Source organism: Halictus rubicundus, chromosome 12 (genome assembly GCF_050948215.1).
Source record: "Halictus rubicundus isolate RS-2024b chromosome 12, iyHalRubi1_principal, whole genome shotgun sequence".
NCBI lineage: Eukaryota > Metazoa > Arthropoda > Insecta > Hymenoptera > Halictidae > Halictus > Halictus rubicundus.
In genome coordinates this window covers 6,107,646-6,127,119 of record NC_135160.1, presented here as the reverse complement: position 1 = coordinate 6,127,119, position 19,474 = coordinate 6,107,646, and the positions used below count along the sequence as shown (strand labels likewise).

Below are 19,474 nucleotides of genomic sequence, written 5' to 3'. Positions count from 1 at the left end.
ATCCAACTGGGGAACGGATAATTTCGCTTTTGGATGTGTATTTTTCATGCGGGTGCTGTCTAGCGAAAAATAATAGTCTAATAATACCATAGTGGTAAATCATAGAACATAAAACTCGTTCTAACCCCCTGCACTATAAGATCATCCTTTAAAGCGAAACAAAATTCAATCTAGTAAACATATAGGCACACTACAGATATAAATTGTCTTCTCCTAGAAAATTAAGAACGACAAAGAAGTTCCAATCACCGTAACCGTAAAATATTAGGGGGGCCCATAAGTAATCAATTATTTTGAAATCTAAAACAAACTTTGTAGTAAATTCAAGTTTTTATTTCTTAATTTATTATATAATCTTCATCATTATCGAGGACAGTTTGCCATCTTTTCTGCAAATTTTTAATCCCCCTCTTATAGAAATCCAGAGTTCGTGAAGCAAAATATGACTCAAGGTGCCTCCTTGCATCTTCTACAGAAGTGAATGTTTTATTTCTTAAATAATGCTCCAGAGATCTGAAGAGATGATAGTCAGAGGGAACAATATCCGGTGAGTACGGGGGTGCGGTAAAACTTCCCATTGCAATTCTTTGATTTTTTCCTGAGTGAGTTTCGCTGTATTGGGCATTGTCAATTTGCAGTATTACTCCTTTTCTGTGGACTAAAGATGCCCTCTTTTTTAATAGTTCTGATTACAGCCGTTGTAATTGCTGACAATACAACTCAGCAGTAACTGTTTCTCCAGGTTTCAACAACTCAAAGTGAATTATGCCAGGACAGTCCCACCAAATGCACAGTAACACCTTTCTAAGTGATAAGCTAGGTTTAGGGGTTGATATTGCGGTTTGATTTACAGAAAGCCATTGCTCGGAACGCTTTATGTTATCATGAAGAATCCATTTTTCATCTCCGATAACGATTCTGCTAAGAGATGGATCTCTACGAAATCTGGATAGCAATCAAGTGCAAATTGATCGACGAATATTCTTGTTGGTCTCAGATAATTGATGCGGTACCCATATTCCTTGCCTATATGCCTTTCCCATTTCGTGTAGGTGCCTTTGTATAGTTGAACATGTGGACCCAAGGCTTCTCGATAATTCTTGTATACTTAATTTTGGATCAGCTTCCACTAGAGATTTTAGGGTATCATTATCAAATTCAACTGGTCGCGCACTCCGAGGCCTGTCAGAGAGATCATAATCACCAGCAGCAAACCTTCCGAACCAACGTTGACACTCGTTGACCTTCAATACATCTCCATAAACATCGCAAATTTTCATTGTTGTTACCGTTGCATTAAATCCTGCATGAAAATGAAAAAGTGTGCAATGACGAATATGATCCTCGGAAGGTACGGACGCCGCCATTTTATTACAGGGATGTAAAAGTAATTATTCTTTTTAGAATATTTAGAACACAGGCTGCTTTACCGAAAACTGTAAAAGAATATTTCCTCTTCAACGATCGGTACAGAACTAAAGGCAAAACAAATTTTTTGCAAATAATTGATTACTTATGGGTACCCCTAATAAAACGCGGCACAAGGGGTTGACGCGTCTAGCTATTTCGTACGAGTTTGCTCGCTTTGATCACGAAACTGCTCGCGCATCTCTGCGTCCACGACTGGAATTTCGAGGCGTAGCATCGTTCGGACGGACGCGACGAGAGAGATCGTCTCTCCCGCTTCTTCAGTGTTCCCGAGCGTTTTTCCCGTGAAAAACAAAAATGGCCGGAGGAGCACTCGGTGCATCGGTGTTTGACCGATCGAGGCGGCGGAGAAAATAGCTCGTGGGCGACTCGTGCCTTGTTGGCAATCAGTCTCACGCTACCACAACAGTCGTCCAGAAAAAGCGTGAGGGACGGGCGGATCGTAGTGGTCCAGTGATTGCGGTGAACGGTGGCGAAATGCAGGAAGAGGAAGTGCTCGCCACTCCATAGGAGATTGATGGTGTTTATTGCAACCCCGTCGAGCTTACCGGTTTCATCCATTACCCTCCCTATATCTTTCGGCCGCAAGCTCGTGCTTTTATTGGCCCCGGTTGCAAATAAAAGCACGCGTGCGCTTGCTCGCACGAACCCGAACTCAGGCTCGCGAGAGTGCAACGATTGCATTCCCAGCGAGTGATCAACGAGGCTGGCCGCGATCTATGATAAAAGCGGTGTCGAAAGTAACGCGTTTCCATCGAGAGGCGACTCTTGCCGCGTGCTTCCTCTCTCTCTCTCTTCCGGTGCTACAATTATTAATTATTATCCGTTTCAGAAGAAGATATTCGAGCAATAGTTCGCTACCTGTTCGTTTCCGAGAGGTCTAGAACAGTTGTTAATTATTTTTTATTGATTGCTGCGCAGGTTCCTCGACTGGGCATGCTACTGGCAAACGTGGAGAGGGTTTGTCTATTACTAACGGCGATCCACGTTCTACTCGTCAAGGGCGCCGACGCGGAGACCTTCACCCTCGGATACATCACCGGATCCAAGAGACGTCCAGGGGACTTGGAGTATCAGCGGCCCGGCTTCCGGATATCCGGCGCAATATCGCTCGCTGTGGAGGAGGTAACCGGCAACGTTTTCTCTCTCCCTTTCCCTCTCCCTTCACCCGAATACTACCGACCACAATTAGCACGGAAGTCGCTAATTACCGACGAGAAACTTCGGCTGTTCCCACGGTTATCGCGCGCCCGAAATAGAAACGAATTTTGTTATTCGTTGCACTTACTATAATCAGTCCTCCAGCGTGCTTAAAATAGCTTCAAAGTCGCCAAAGAAATTGATATCACTTGGTTCATTTCTTGCCAGTTCCTTCAAAATGTGATGTTTAAAAAATTGATAAATGAAACTGTTAGCGTTGTTAAAATCCGTAGTCTAATAATTCAGCAGACTTCGCATAAACTTCCGCGGTCTAATAATAAGCTACCTACTCTACCGATACACAATGTATTTTATCCTTGGCAATAGTCCCACCTAAATTTATATTTGTCGCCCCGATGAAGAATCCGATGAACATTCCAAATCTTAGGGTCTACCTAGACCCAGCACTGGCCTCCGAGGACCGATAGTAGTTACTTTGAAACTGTTTTAACCCGTGGAAAAAATTGTCTCGGCATTTAAATCTGTAGGGGACGTTTCTCCCAGCGGCTTCTTAAAGCGGACACTTCGTGGCGGCGGAAACAGTTTGCGGAGACTGCGGCGCACCTTAATTAATTCTTTGAGAAGGATATACCGTTCCCGGGGAGTTGCAGGTGAACGCGGGCGAGCTCGGCCGACGGGGACACAAGCTCGACTTCGTCGTCGCTGAAACTTATGGCGAGGAGGAGACCAGCATCCTGATGACCGCCGATCTATGGACGAGGAACATCAGCGCGTACATCGGTCCCCAGGAAACCTGCATCCACGAGGGCAGAATGGCGGCCGCGTTCAACCTCCCCATGATATCTTACGTGAGTGTCGAAATATCGGGAATACATTCGATAGAATCCACGATAGAATCCCGTCAGAATCTTCCCGGGGGAAGACAGCGGGATCGTCTGCGAGTGGTTCCTTTGACGCGCTTTTTGACGGGAAAGGCTTTCTCGCGTTACTTTAGTAAACGCAGCTAAATCCGGAAAACCCTCGACCACTTTCGCGTGGGTGCTCTTCTACAAGCACTCTGGCCGAGTAACAAATTGCATGCGTGCTTTTAGTCCGAGACTGCTTTCATTGCAGAAATTCGTTGCTCCGAAAACGACCCTTGGTTATTGACCCATCTGTCTACCCTGACTGTTACACTAACCATCAACTCCGCTTAGTTGCTGGGTCGAATACGAATTCCAAGGTGTCCAGAGAAAATCTTGTCGAATGCTACGAAAAATTGACAAAGATCTAAATGGGCACAATCGTAGCCAACTGCGCAGCTCTCGGAACGATCCCCAAGCTGACGGCTAAAATGCGACAATGCTGTTCGTTAGGCAGCACGCGAAGTGCCCAGACAAAATCTATCGAACCAACTGTGCAGTTTCGAAAAAGTTCCTCTTTCCAAATATGTACCCTAAAAGAATCGATAAGCATCTAAATCTCGTAAAAAAAGCTGATAAACATCGGAATGCCTGAATCAAAGCGCAGTTCCCAGAAGCTTCCCTTATCGGGACGTTAGAACGCAACGATGCAATTCGTGCTCCGTGCATTTTGCACCCTGCTGAACATCCAGCTGTGGTTCACGGTGTCCCCGGAGCCCCGAAGAGATTACACGCGATTAACTCCCGGCCCGGTAAAACTCTCGTTTCGGTTTCCAGGACGTTACCGTCGCATCGCAGAAAAAGAGGCGATCGTAAAATATGTAGCACGCGACCGAAAAGGAGGATCGGTTAACCGTTCGGCATCGGTATGACCGTTCGGTACCGGCGCCGGCAGCCTGCCGTTGAAATTGAGAACCATGTTACCTCTATGTAATAGCACGAACGGGTCCCCGGCGAAGTGTTTCGCCGCGATCGTTTTTTCGCTTGTTCCGACGTGATCTGGCGGTGCAATGCGCGGTTTAAGCTCCCGGGAGCGCCGGGCCAGCCGGGTAAATAAATTATTCGCCGACCACCGAGGAATACGAATCAGCGAGAGCCGAGGTTACGACACGTATAACCCATTCAACGCCATCGTTGCCCGCGAACGCCTTTATCTATTAGCCCAGCCCGGGATGTTCTGCTCGTTTCCTAACGGCGCGCCTGATCCCTCGCCCCTCGGAAAAACCGATCGAGAGCACGTGCTCATTAGTCACGAAATACTGCAGATTTATCGTACGGTCTCGGACATTTTTCACCAGTTCTTTACTGTAGATCTCCGGGCGTAATTTTAATTTCAGTTCGAGACCCGGTTTGAAAATCCTCGCGAATCGTCTTTCGATTAAAGCTGCTGTACTTGGTGAAACAAAATTAATCGAAGAGGGGTCAAGAAATGCTAATGAGACAACCTATTATCTATGAAATATTACAGATTTATTAGCCTGAAATTTTTCAGAAATTCTTTACTCGGACAGGTTCACTGGCGCAATTTCAATATTAGTTCGATGCCGACGTTTTAACGCATCAAGGCTGCTGCATTTAATTAAAAATATTGCTCGAAGAGAAGTTACGAACTCCAGAACGAAGTTCTCAATATAATGACAATAATGTTTAGGGTCTGCTTTCAGCTTGGGAAAGTCGACAGCAAATGGATATTAAAATTGTTTCGTACCTCTATTTGCGATACGCTGTACAAGATGATTTTCTTGGTAAATTCATTAACTGTGAGAAGAGTTCACTTCTAACTACTGCATATCTCAAAAGTTCGAATAGTGTACGTTATATTTAGATTTTACCTAAACTGCGAGATTTCGTAGAACTTCTGTTTTATTTTGATCTTCTGGAAACCTTCGGCTGAAGAGACATCTCTCCGTTTGATAGCTCTTAATGCAGTGGCTCAAGCAGTTTCGAATCAAATATTTATAACTAGACTGAAGCTGTTGTGCATTTGCGACGTAAATAGGTGGACGAGGTTAAAAACGGTAAGGGGTCAAAGCAAGTCGAAATAATGCTGAGAGACTTGCCGCAGTTTCATCGGCGATTCGGGGGCCAAGAGTCTCGAGACTGACACAGAATCTTGACAAATCACGTTCAAAGAGATAGGACAGTAGTTAATGCGAAAGAGTCAAGAGCAGTTCTATTCTCCAGCAAGAGAGATTAATACTTCAAAGCAGAAAAATAAGAAACCTCGCTTCTTCTTTTCAAATCATTGTTTCTCCGTTCGAGTGACTTGTCGCCGCAGTTTGATCGGCGATTCGGGGGCCAAGAGTCTCGCGACTGACACAGAATCTTGACAAATCACGTTCAAAGAGAAAGGGCAGTAATTAATCCGAAAGCGCCAAGAGAAATTCTATTTTCCAGCAAGAGAGATTAATACTTCAAAGCAGAAAAATAAGAAACCTCGCTTCTTCTTTTCAAATCATTGTTTCTCCGTTCGAGTGACTTGTCGCCGCAGTTTGATCGGCGATTCGGGGGCCAAGAGTCTCGCGACTGACACAGAATCTTGACAAATCACGTTCAAAGAGAAAGGGCAGTAATTAATCCGAAAGCGCCAAGAGAAATTCTATTTTCCAGCAAGAGAGATTAATACTTCAAAGCAGAAAAATAAGAAACCTCGCTTCTTCTTTTCAAATCATTGTTTCTCCGTTCGAGTGACTTGTCGCCGCAGTTTGATCGGCGATTCGAGGGCGAGAGGCTTGCGACCGGCACGGCATCTTGAAGAATGGCGTTCAAAGAAAAAGGGCAGTAATTGACGCGAAACAGCCAAGAGAAATGAGCGGCGCGGCGCGGCGCGACGTCGGTGTACAGCGGCGAGGCTATTCCCGCGCGTAATTCATTAGATTCCTTTTAATCTCGCAGCTGTCGCGGAAGAACCGTAGCTGCAGGCGCGCTGGGAAACAGAGAAAAGAAACCATCCGTCTTCCCGGGAAATTATCCGGATCATTGAACTGTTCCCTCGTGGGCGGCGGGCCGCCGAAAAATATAGGTGCACCGTTTCACGATCCGTTGAACGCGAGCCATTCGACTCGACTCGACTCGACTCGCGAAATTAATCGGCCGACGGTCAAAGAACTTCTCAACTCGATCTGCACTTTTCGATCTCCCTTTTCTACGATTCGATTCCGATGTCGTAAAGGAACTCCCATTTTCGATGACCGCGTTTGTTTCTGCTCGGTGGTCCATTTGACGTGTTGGTCAAATCAATTTTACACACTTTGTCACTTTAAGCCGTAGTGCACAGCATTCGGAGAGTTCATCACATTTTCCGGCAAATTGTTTTAATATTTCATGCAAAAGATGCGTCGCATATAATAAAACGTTCCAACCCTCGGGTTACGGACCATTTTTACAACCACATAACTTCTATCATAAATTTTACAACACATAAAACCGAACCCCCTATTTTTGGAGGTACTTCTCGGATATCTATTCGTTTAATTTAATCGGCAGTAGGGGACATGTCAACGCGTCGAACAATGGCGACCATGAATCACTGTCCACGCTTTCCTCGTTGTCCTTTCTTTCGATTTTCCCGTGGGCCAGTTGTATCGTAGCTCCAACACGCTAATCGCGATAGTTACGTGTCCCACAGTGTTCCAGCCTAGTAATAGACCAACCTAGAAACCGAATGCAAATTCGAGACCGGCTCGTAGCGCACGCCATTTATCACTACATGCATACCTGCCGGCCGCGGTCGCCTGAATTCCGAGCTGGCAATAACTATCGCCGGACTCGGAATAATAGAAAACAGGTTGCATCCAGGTCGAGAATGCTCGAGCCGATATCTTGGTTCCAGTTTTGCACGCACCGCGAGTCCTCCGACAAAAAGGAGTTTCCCACGTTCGCACGGACCAGGCCGCCGGACACGCAAATCTCTAAGTCGGTTGTTTCCGTTCTGATGGCCTTCAACTGGACCAAAGTGAGTGAAATTACTCGAGCTCTTTTGTAACTCACCACTGGACAGCGGATTTTATGCGTTTATGACAAAATGAGTGGCGTCATTTCAAACAGTAAAAAAATTAGATGCCTTTAATAATGCTGTTATATTATTTTCAGACTATTAAACATATTAAAATAGAGAAAATAACTTTCTACTTCGTTCCAGTTTGTTGAAATTCAGGCTGAACATTTTCATTTTCCATAAAGATCCGCTGTCGTCGCTAAAACCACCGAGCAATAAATACGACTGACGTGTGTTGCTTTCTAATAATGACAAGACCGCATCTACTCAAACCTCATACCATTTTTATCCTAACGCGTGCCCCGATAGAGAAGCTCATTCAAAAATTTCTGACGAAAACATTTTTGTAATTTCAGTAATTGTGGTAGAAAAAATTAGGAACCAGTCATTTTGACTGGTTCGGTAGTTCTGGTGTTAACAATCAAATACTAATGAATTCTTTAACAGCGATAACAATTTTGAAAAACAAGATGTCTTCGGTAATGTAGTCCAATTCCGAGGCTACTGTTTGAGAGGAAATTGTTCACTTTGTATGACATGTAGCAGAGTCGCTGAAATGTTTTTTAATGGGCTCCCTCGCTAGCTAAAACTTGGCAGACTCCTAGGTATTAACGAATGCTCACTTAACAGGTACAACTGTCTACATAAGAGTTCCAAGTGTCTATTCAAGATATCGCTTAAGTCCGTTAATCGCACGACGAAGACACAATAACAACAAACAATTTAATGTACCTAACGAAACTCAGCATGACTGGTGGAAACTTCTAGGTGACGTTCATGTACATGAACTCGACCCTGTTCGAGTTCAACAAGATGTCCACGATCGCGAAGACGATATTGTCGTCGTTCGAGGCGGCAGGTGTCACCGTGAACTTCCTTCGTTGCTGGCAAGAGCCTTACCACGTCACGCACATGACGAATCCGTTCCACGAGCACGTCAGCGAGACGTATCTAGAGACGCGCAGTGAGTAGCTGTTGATTATCCCTTTTTCCTCCAGAAAAAAAGAGAACGACGTGAATCGGGCGAGATTGTTTTCTCGAAAGAATCTCGGCAACCTTCGTAATTTACGATGATCGCGATAACGGCGAAACGATCCCGACACTAGAGGAGGCGCTTTTCCCCAATCACGTTTCACGCGTCGCCGCTCCGAAACGGGCTACCCGCATTTTAATTGTCCGCTCGTCGCGCGATAACCCGCATATTACAACGACAGGAATGCGACGCGCGGCGAATAGATACCGGTCCTAATTCGCCCGGTTGATTAGGACCGTCTATTTCTGTTTTATCCGGTTACTAAAAATAGTCGAGCGGGCCCCCCTTTTTCCTTCACGAACGATTGAGAAACGGCGAAGGGCGGCCGGGAACGGAATCCTGTGGAATTACACGAAACATTGTCGCGTTCTGTTCCAGTTTACGTGATTCTAGGCAATTATTATGAGCACATGGGTCTCTTGATGGCTCTGGACGAGAAGAAGCTCTTGGAAAAAGGTATAAATCTGCTGTAACATAATCAGGTACATATACTGGAGAAGCAGTGCCACTAGTCACTAGCTTTATAGTCGCCCCCGACCTAATCGTCCAAGTCCTCCATAACAAGCGCACGAGAGTCTCAGTTCACGCAAAACCTGTCGCAAAAGTCCGCGTACGCCGAACCTCGAACGCTTAACAACGGCTTTGGACATTTTATAGACGTGCATTCGTTCGCTATTCGAAATTAAACCGAAAGCATTTTATTTAAAAAGTTCAAGTACTGTACGCCACTATAGTGGTTTCCGTGGAAAGCATCAGTTTGAACGATACGAACCACTATGGTGGCTTTTAAGCCTTCCGCGGCCAGGCGCGCCGTACCTGGGAGACAGAGTTGCGGACAAACGCGCAGTACTTAAGAAGTTAAAGAGTCATCTTTCTTGTCCGAAACTAAATTCAGTCCAAAAACAACCTTGTTTCGAACCTAGCGTATGCGGACTTTCGTGGCTGACTCTACCAACAAAGCAAAACAAAGCCTTTAATGTCGCCTCTGTTTTTCGTTGCCACTCGTGTCCCCCGTTTTCGAACACCATAGAATCTCCATTGAAACCGTACAAGAACGAACAGAGCATCTTCTGATTGGTCTCGCCAGGTGAGTACTGGGTGGTCGGCGTCGACATCGAACAGTACGACGAAAAACGTCCTGACAAGTACTTCCGGGGTCTATGGCAGTCACAAACGAACTCGTCCATCCTGAATGCATACCGAAGCTACTTCAGCGTGGTGGCGTCCGCGCCTATCTACTCGAAGAACTTCACCCGACTGGTGCACGCCTACCGACAGAAACCGCCCTTCAACTTCAGCAACCCGCTGGCGAACGTGGGCGGAATCGTTCAGGTGACTATTACAATCTCACGGCCGCGTGATTGGCCCCTGCGAAACCGAACTTTCGCGAAAACCATCGTGAACTTTGTTGGAACCCTCTAATCCTGAAGTATCGAGTGTCGACCATTCAGTATAAACATTAACTCTGTATGAGTGTTGAATGAATATCGAAACACAAAGTTGTATTTCGTTAGAACTGACCTAGTCGTCGCTAACTTGCTGAAACCTAAAGAGCGGTGTGTTGGGACGGTTCCTTGAAAGATCGATGAATCTATTTTGAATATTTTTAATTAAATGTGCAAAAGTCCGTTACTAACTCAGCAAACTACTAATTTCACTGAGCCAAATGAAAGAATATAAGTCGGGGAGTTAGCTAAGAGACCCAACATCTTCGCGAAATCAGCCTAATTTCGCTCGAACGCGATTCGACTCGGGAATTTCGATTCGAGGAGGCTCCGCCGGGGATCCCAACGGTCCCGTTTCCGCTAGATCCAAATTTCCGCCCGATTTTCCTATCGCCTCGGAAGAGGCTTATCCGCGAGCGCATCTTTCCGCCCCCGGAGTTTCAATCCGATCCGAGGGAGCTTGATCACGATTGGGGTGCAGAAGTCGAGGGGCCGGTGTTCAATTTTCAAACGTAATCCCTTTGTTTTTTCGTGTTATAAGGCAGATCGTGCCGGAGACGGCGTATCTGTACGACGCGGTGCATCTCTACGAGAGGTCGTTGCTCAAAGCTCTGGACGAGAATCGCGATCCGCGAAACGGCAGGGAGATGGTGGCGACACTTTACGGCGTCCATTACCGCAGCGCCATGGGGTACGTATGGGAAATCAGCATTTTTTATTCGCCATTTATCAAAATACTTTAAGGCATGGAAGTCGTACGATAAGGAAAAAAAAATAACGTCGACAAACCGCGGATTTGTATGTAAATTATTATTATAGATAAATTCTACGATTAGACGATTTTATCGATGATTTTAATTTCTTCGTGACTACGTGTACTTGATGGAATCTAACACGTTGAATGCCACGTCACCCATATGTGGGTGACGGAATTATTTGTGCAGGTTTTAAAATGAATTTTTACGTTGATATATTCATTGTACCAAACTTGATTAGGATCTGTAATATGCAAGAAAATTGGAGGACTACTCAGTATCATATATTTCATTTTTTTCAATTTTTATTTCATAACGTAACTTACTTTGATTTTATGGAATTTTTGGGGTTTTTAGTTTGGCGATCAAAGTGTTAAATTGGTATTCATTGAACAGGACAAGAATGAAAATAATTATGAATGAATTGAAAAAATATCTCGAAAAGGCTTCATATTTTAACACGGTATTGAATAATGTCATCATTCTCCCCGTATCTTCGACCCGCAGTAACAAAGCGCACGTGCAAGTACAAAGAACCACGCCACAAAAACACTGACCCTAAACAAATAAAGCAACCGACCAAAATGCATCGCGGACATCGATCAGGCCGCAGAAAAACTTTCGAAACGAGACAATAATTACCGTCGGGTTGTCGTAACGAGGTCAGCGAAGACGGAAACGGCGCGATCCGTCATTCCCGTATCTCCCCGCGCGAACTCCGCGAGCAGAGTGATTAGGGGATGAATTATGTTGCGAGGCGGGTCCGAGGTCTAGAGTAAAAATGAAAACTCTGCACCGCGGAGGTGCATCTCCTTCGTCGTACGACAGAGACTAGATTCCAGGAACCGGAGAAAAACCATAATATATTAGCAGAAAAATTTATCTTAGTTTTTCACAATTTGACAGTGACATGGCAGTCAAAGTATTAAGGATATGAATGTAGTACAGTGAATTCTCGATATATGTCAACAACACGGGTCTTTCCAGCGTCTTGTATCGTCAAGGAGACGCGTTATGTTTACACTCCTCGGAGTCCGAGGCCTCCCGACATTCGTGACCCCACACGAAGTATGCCCCGCGGTAGTGGGGATAATTCCGCGACGTCTATCATCCGGGCCTTGGCGACATATACAGAGAAATCACTGTATTCTCAAATTCTTTCAATCCTCCTGCCGCTTTATGTTCCGCGTACACATGTTTGTCGTAAACGCATAATGTCCGCGGTCTAATAATGAGGAAGAGCGACGCGATCCTGTCGACGTCCTTCTGGCGATCAATGCCGTCAAGAGTGCGTTACGTAATATTCTTTCGCCTTATCCTGCTATGTCAATTATCCATAACGGTGAGACGCGAATGTGGAGAAGGGACGCATGAAACGGAACGCGGCGAGAAACAACGCTTCGACGCGCGGCGTCCTGCAATTTACGATGACTTTAATGCGCGTGCACCGCGCCGTTACGAGATATATTGTCTCCCCCAGATACATGGTTTACATGGACGAAAACGGCGATGCGGAAGGCAATTACACACTGATTGCGCTGGACAATCGGCCGGCGAAAGGACACGGACTGTATCCCATTGCGTACTTCGTGGGCAAAGAGAACGGCACCAACTTGCCGGTAAGACGCTCGATGGCGAGGAAAATTCGCTTTAACCCTTGAGCGGACCTTCGAAATCCTACTCTAAGTATGCAATGATTAAATTCTAAAAAGAAGTAAACTAAGAAAGAAACGAAAAAGAAATTAATTTTCTTCATTAGCCAGCAAACGTCTATCAATAACTGGTAAAGTCACTTTAGCTCTTCACACTTGGAGTCTTTTCTCTGTGACGTGTGCATTTACTGTTTGCAGAAATAATTGCTCTATTCAAATGGGGTTTGCCGCGAAATTAGAGCGCTTCGTGTTTGTTAAAAGATGGAAAATGTTGGTCCATCTCCGTTCGCTCAAAATCACAGGTTTTTGGCCGAATTTTTCCCGTAGCCTGACAGCAATCCCTTTTCGATTGGACAAGTCCTTCTTGAAGGTTCTCTTAATTTTCTCTCGTTCCAGAAACTTCGACTAACAAGAGAGATCTCTTGGATCGGCGATGGACCGCCTATCGCTGAACCTCATTGCGGCTACCACGGGGAAAAATGTACCTGTACGTATCAACGATGCTTCAACTCTGTTTCCAATTTTCCGCGAAAAACGATGCACCTAATTCTGCACTGTACAAATTATCGACGTGTAACGTGCCAATGGACAGTGTCCAAAATCGATGCGACAGAATTCGCGCGGCAATCTATCGCGTCCCAGTTTCGTCCCATCAAAAATCGGATCTCCGAGGGTACCGTCGCGTCGATACCGGGAAAATCGAAACATCGTGGAAAGATTACGACGATCAGGGTGAAAGACTGTCCCCATTCGATCATTCCCATTGGTCAGCTTTCTCTCGGGGCAGCTTATGTTCTCTGGATTCTCTCGCGAAACGCGTCATAAAGTTAGCCGCGCTCGACCTTCAGTATCTCCATATGTAAATCAGTTAAGGGGGAACGCCTTCCGCCCTTCCCGCGGTGCCGTTTTCGTTTCCTTTAATTGAGATCGAATACGTATGTCGACCACGTAACCGCGCGCGATTACCGATTACGCAACGATTGCGGGCCAATTTCGAGAACATCGGGGGTACAATTAAAAGAGAAGGGGACGAGAACATCTCTGACCTAAATCTGCGAACAGAGAGAAAGAGAGAGAAATGTGTGGGGCTCGAAGAGCACGACGCGAACAATCCAACGAAATCGTTTTCTCGTCGATTCACGTTCGATTTTCTCAGCCCATACCGGTGAGATCGTCGGAGGTATCGCCGGAGGATTCCTGCTGATCATCGCCGCGGTGCTGTTGGTGCTATACAGGAACTGGCGGTACGAACAGGAACTGGATTCGCTGCTATGGAAGGTGAACTACAAAGACATCCAGATCAAGGAGCAGAAGGACGAGTCGGCGCCGCTAGTCAACGAGGCGCCTGCCAAATGCAATTCCAAGGTAAACGCTCGGCATCGTGCTACACGAGCTTCTAACTTTTCTCCCAGTCTCTCTAACTTTCCACCCCTGCACCAAACCCCTTATTATCCGACTCTTCTTCTTCTTCTCCTCCTCCTTGCACTCCCTTCAAGACGATTCACCAAAGACCTTCGCGATTCCCAAGATTTTCCTTTCAAAATGTAAACGAAGCGATTGCTCCACGTTCGAATCAAACTCTTACATCGATCTTCTTGCTCGTTGCGAAACTAATCTGATCAATGCAATCTGATCCGATGCTAATCTGGTCTGATGCAATGAGATGAGATTTAGGGAAAACGACGTCTCTGTAAACTTATAATTGCCCGAAATATGGCAGAAAATTATCACACGGGGCATGTTTCAATTGAAAATTATTAACTTTATAGTTTTAACAAATAATTCTGTTCGAGAAAATGTGAAGGTCGCGATTTCAGTTACCATTAAGTTGGTACTTAACACGTTGACTGCCATGTCATGAATTATTTGTGCAGGTTTTAAAATGAATTTTCACGTTAATATATTCATAATACCAAATTTAATTAGGGTCTGTAAAATGCAAGAAAGTTTGAGGACTACCCAATGTCATGCATTTAATTTCTTTCAATTTTTATTTCATTAAATCGCTTACTTTGATTTCATGGAATTTTTGAGGTTTCTAGTTTGGCAGTCAAAGTGTTAGTAGAACATTTTGGATAAAGATCCCCACAATCTGACAATACGATCGCGAAACGCTATAATATCGTACTAAACCTGTGGAAAGTGTTAACCAAATTGATGAAAATTGAGGAAATCTGAGATTCGATTTTCTGTCCAGCCGATGACCCAGCCAATCGTCCGCACAAGCCAGGTCTCCCTGAGCTCGAACCCGGACGCCGATTTCCGTTATTCGATGATTTACACGCAAATCGGCGTCTACAAGGGTCGCATATTCGCGGTGAAGAAGGTTCGGAAGAAATCGATCGAGATAACGCGGGAGATGAAGAAGGAGCTGAAAGTGGTGAGTGTTGCTCGAAAGAGATGGCCAAAATAACAAATCCCGATGATAGCTGTGCAAATTGAAAGACGTTGCTTCCAGATGCGTGACTTGCGACACGATAACCTGAACGCTTTCATCGGCGCGTGCACCGATCCGCCGAACATCTGCATCGTGGTCGAGTATTGCGCACGGGGCAGTCTCAAGGTAACCTCGAGACAACCAAGCAATCGGGTAAACGAAACCATGATTTTCTTCTTTTTCGCAGGACATCCTGGAGAACGAGGACATGAAGCTGGACAACATGTTCATGGCGTCGCTGGTTGGCGACATCATCCGAGTGAGCAAGCCCCCGATCGAACTCATTGTCCTCGGAAATTTGATCCCAGACTCTCTGTCGGATCGTAAACCCTTCGCGAGAAACTCTCTGACAAGTTCCACGATAAAAACGCTCGAAAGTTTCCTCCCTTGCGAATTTCATCCGTCGAATTTCCCCCCGCCCCCCGCGCGAATTCCATTCAATCGTCCCGGTCGCGGCGTTGCGCGGCGTCGATCGAACCGTTCGAACGTTGACGGGAACCATAGTTCCGCCTGTTTTCCAGGGCATGATCTACCTCCACGAGTCCGTCATCAAATATCACGGCTCGCTGAGTACGTCGAACTGCCTGGTCGACTCCCGTTGGGTCGTAAAGCTGGCGGATTTCGGGCTGCACGAGTTCAAGAAGGACGCGGAATGCGAGCCGTGCGACGTCATGAGGAAATACCATGGTACGGCGAATCTCTGGGACGAATCGCTCGGGATAGATCCCTCGTGATATATCCTCCATTTTCCCCAGGTCTGTTGTACCGAGCTCCAGAGATGCTGCGGTCCACGAGAACCCAGGAGCCCACGGCTAGGGACTACCAGAGGGGAGACGTTTATTCATTCGCAATCGTCTTGTACGAACTTCAAGGCCGGCACGGACCCTTCGGGATCACGGAGCTCTCTGATTCGGAGATCCTGAAGAAAGTGATCGCGAAGGAGCCGGCGAGGGTGCCGGCGGGGGAACCGGCGATGGAACCGTTCAGGTGAGATTAAAACTTTCGATATACTCGAATCTCGCTTCCACCCTGTCGGCAACTCTGTTTTCATTCGATTATCCCAGGCCACCGTTGGATCAGCTAGAGAACTGTTTCCATTTCGTGAGAGATTGTTTAATAGAGTGCTGGTCCGAGGACCCCGAGACCCGTCCCGACTTCAAGATCATCAGAAACAAGCTGAGACCCCTCAGGAAGGGGATGTGAGTTTTCGATCAAATTCGTCTCTGTAAAATTCTGTTTTCGTGACGGGTAACGGTGTTTCAGGAAGCCAAACATCTTCGACAACATGATGGCCATGATGGAGAAGTACGCAAACAACCTGGAGGTTCTCGTCGACGAACGAACGGATCAGCTGACCGAGGAGAAGAAGAAAACAGGTCGGTGTCTGATGCTCGATGGTTTTCGTTCGATTCGCGTTTCGATTCTTCCTCGTTGTTTTCTAATTCCGCAACGTCGACTCGCCTATTCCAGACGCTCTGCTCTACGAGATGCTGCCGCGCTACGTCGCCGAGCAATTGAAACGGGGACACAAAGTCGAGGCGGAGAGCTTCGATTCCGTTACCATTTACTTCAGCGACATCGTTGGCTTCACCGCTATGTCCGCCGAGAGCACGCCTTTGCAGGCAAGCCGATCAACTAACAATAACAGACTCTCGCCGCGTTGCGTTTGTGCCACTTTTCCGCGTCAAAGGATGAACCACATTCGTTAACAGACATTGGAAAAATATCCACACAGTTTTATGCCGTTTCTATACCTAAAGAAAGAAATTTTAAACGTATTTTTGTTGCTGTCGCAAGGATTAAAACTTCCGTGATAGACATTGAAAAAATATCCACACAGTTTTATACCGTTTCTATATTTAAGGAAAGAAATTTTAAACATATTTTTGTTGCTGTCGCAAGGACTAAAACTTCCTTTTAAAACTTTAGGAAAGAAGCCTTATTCTTGGTTTCTTCCTATAGGATTGTTGTCTGACTTACAATTAGTTTGACTGATTTTCCATATTTTTTATAGCTGTAGAAAGTGTATTGTATTTAATGACTCTGGCCTCCCGCTCGAGACATTCGTTAGTGTCGACATGGTGTATAGACGCCTTCTCTGATGGGTTAACCTAAATCTACCGATATACGAGAATCTATAAATCGCTATAGAAAGTTGGCACGAGCGGAATGCGACGATATTCTTGCATCTCTCTAACAAAAAGGCATTTTTAAGTTTGGAAATGTGTAATTTTGCAGGTGGTGGACTTCTTGAACGACCTGTACACCTGCTTCGACTCGACGATAGAGAATTACGACGTGTACAAAGTAGAAACGATCGGGGACGCGTACATGGTGGTGAGCGTTAAAAACTCGGTCGTAATCGTATACTAAATAGCGCCCGGCTATAACCAAAACCGGCCGACGCGATAAATCACTTGTTTCTTAACAGGTAAGCGGCCTGCCGATACGGAACGGCATTCAGCACGCGGGAGAAATTGCCAGCATGTCCTTGTGCCTCCTAGACGCCATTAAACAATTCACCATTCGGCACAGGCCCCTCGATAAACTGCAGCTAAGGATCGGCATACACTCCGGTGAGTACAACAGCGCGGAGGGAAAACGGCCGCGAACCGCCGATTTACGACTGGCTCGATCACTATTGACAACACGCTTTTACTTCCACCTCTAGGACCGGTGTGCGCCGGTGTGGTCGGCCTAAAAATGCCTCGTTATTGTCTGTTCGGAGACACGGTGAACACTGCCAGCCGCATGGAGTCTACGGGATCGCGTAAGTTCCACAATTGCGCGACTTGTTTCTCGAAAAAAGAGTACGCAACGGTCCCAGTGGTCGTTTCTCTATATATGTCGCCAAGGCCTGGGTGATAAACGCCGCGGAATTATCCCCACTACCGCGGGGCGTACTCCGAAGCTCGAGTGTAAACATAACACATGTCGCCTGGCCGATACAGGACACTGGCAAGACCCGTGTTGTCGACATATATCGAGAATTCACTAATCTTGATTTAAACCAGCAGCAGTAGCTGTCGATTTTTATTAATTATCAACTGCAGTTCAGTAGAATTGAACACTGTAATTGCATTTAATTCCTGTTTCCTACATTTGCAGTCTAACAGCTAGATCATATCTTTAAATTCCTCCAATGTCTTTCACGTTTTGTGTCTGACCTTTTTGTCATGAATGCGTAAAACTCGCAGTGTTCTAATAACAAACTTCCGCGGTCTGCTAACGAACCAGGTGCAATTAGAGCGAGTCGAAAAGCAAGTCATAGTCCTCTACAGTCAAACTTTAAATGTCCGAACCACTCTTGCAGCGTTGAAGATCCACTGCAGCGGCGAGACGAAGAAACTGCTGGACCAGCTGGGCGGATTCGGCGTGGTGGAGAGGGGTCTGGTGTCCATGAAGGGAAAGGGCGAGCGTCTGACCTACTGGCTGATCGGCGAGGATCCGATCCTGCGGGAGGAACGCAACTCGGAAAGGGACAACCGCAGGTGCGGCCGGAAGAGCGGAAACCCGTTGATACCTCGAAGCTCTTTGAAGAACAAGTCGTTGGTCAGGTCGACGTTCGTCAGATGTTCGAGCGAGTCGCCCAAGCGGCTCCGTTTCGCCAGCTCGGACCAGCTGGACCAGAAATGTTCGCGCGCCAACAGTCAGCTCGAATCGATCGTGGACAATAGCCCGTGCAAGCCTAAGATGTCCTGCGCGATCAGGTCGTCCTGCATGGAGAGCTGGAGATCGTCTAGCAACTCGTGTCCTTGCGTGGAGAAGCTGTGCGATCAGGACGCGCAGCTCGATGCGAAGGATGCGAGGCGGTTGCAAGCAGAAGCTAGGATTGCGACGAACAATTGGATAATAGGGAACGACTGCTATTTTCCCAGAGCCGGGACTAAGAGCTTCAAACTGGGACCAGCTGGGATCGCGCAGACGACTTGCAGGTCTGCTCCCAGTAGTCCCAGACATAGCACGCTGATTTTGAACTGCCAGAAGAGAGCGGCGCAGTCTAACGAGGAGATCGACGGATGGGACGCTACTACGCCACTTATCTACTACCCCGGAGGACGACTGGATTAGACTCCGGCGGTCCCGGGCGAAGCACACTGACCTTGAACTGCTGCAACCTGAAAAGGAAATCGATGGATGAATCTCTACTGTGCAACTCATCTACTACCCTGAAGGACAATTGGGATTAGAGTACTTAGGACTGCTACTTCAGCAGTGGCTGGTGTAGGACGTTCATCGTCAAGTGACAGAGAAAAATCGGCGCAGTCTAACGAGGAGATGAGCCGTTACTGTGCCACTTATCTGCTACTCGGAAAGAAGATTGGATTAGAACGCTATGTTGTTAGTGTAGCAGCTCCAGAGTCATACGTACGCTGATCCTGACCTACTAGAAGAGATCAACTGAAGGAACGCCAGCACGCCACTTATCTGTTACCTCGGAGGACGATTGGATCAGAGAGCCAGTATTATTGCTAGTCTGGTAGCTCCAGAGGCACTAGACCAAGTAGATAGCTACCACCGCGGTAACGCTCATCTGCTACCTCGAAGAACGATAGGATTAGAATACTAGTGTAGGATTTTAGGATAAAGAGGAAGCCGGAGACAATTGGGACTCGAACCCATGACAAGAGATCGGAACCTGATTACTGAGAAACACCCGCTCG

At 46.4% G+C, this 19,474-nt stretch overlaps 1 protein-coding gene across 1 annotated transcript; it reads left to right on the top strand.

The window, feature by feature from the left end:
• The first annotated feature begins 1,839 nt into the window (after nt 1–1,839).
• LOC143359894 (guanylate cyclase 32E) lies at nt 1,840–18,881 on the top strand. Its single transcript, XM_076798236.1, has 23 exons — nt 1,840–1,948; nt 2,350–2,553; nt 3,240–3,437; nt 7,324–7,446; nt 8,257–8,452; nt 8,900–8,977; nt 9,609–9,853; nt 10,512–10,657; nt 12,202–12,340; nt 12,770–12,860; nt 13,530–13,738; nt 14,571–14,753; nt 14,832–14,936; nt 14,998–15,069; nt 15,332–15,497; nt 15,566–15,797; nt 15,875–16,009; nt 16,074–16,186; nt 16,281–16,432; nt 17,049–17,147; nt 17,242–17,386; nt 17,482–17,580; nt 18,124–18,881. Exons 1-23 carry the CDS (start codon nt 1,946–1,948, stop codon nt 18,879–18,881), a joined length of 3,891 nt encoding a protein of 1,296 aa, XP_076654351.1. The 5' UTR covers nt 1,840–1,945.
• Nucleotides 18,882–19,474: the final 593 nt, after the last annotated feature.

Excerpts from the sequence above, each read along its gene's own strand:
- LOC143359894 (XM_076798236.1), top strand. Across the intron at positions 16,187-16,280 it reads CGAGGAGAAGAAGAAAACAG|ACGCTCTGCTCTACGAGATG; the intron begins GTCGGTGTCTGA and ends CGCCTATTCCAG. Across the intron at positions 17,387-17,481 it reads AAGGATCGGCATACACTCCG|GACCGGTGTGCGCCGGTGTG; the intron begins GTGAGTACAACA and ends TTCCACCTCTAG.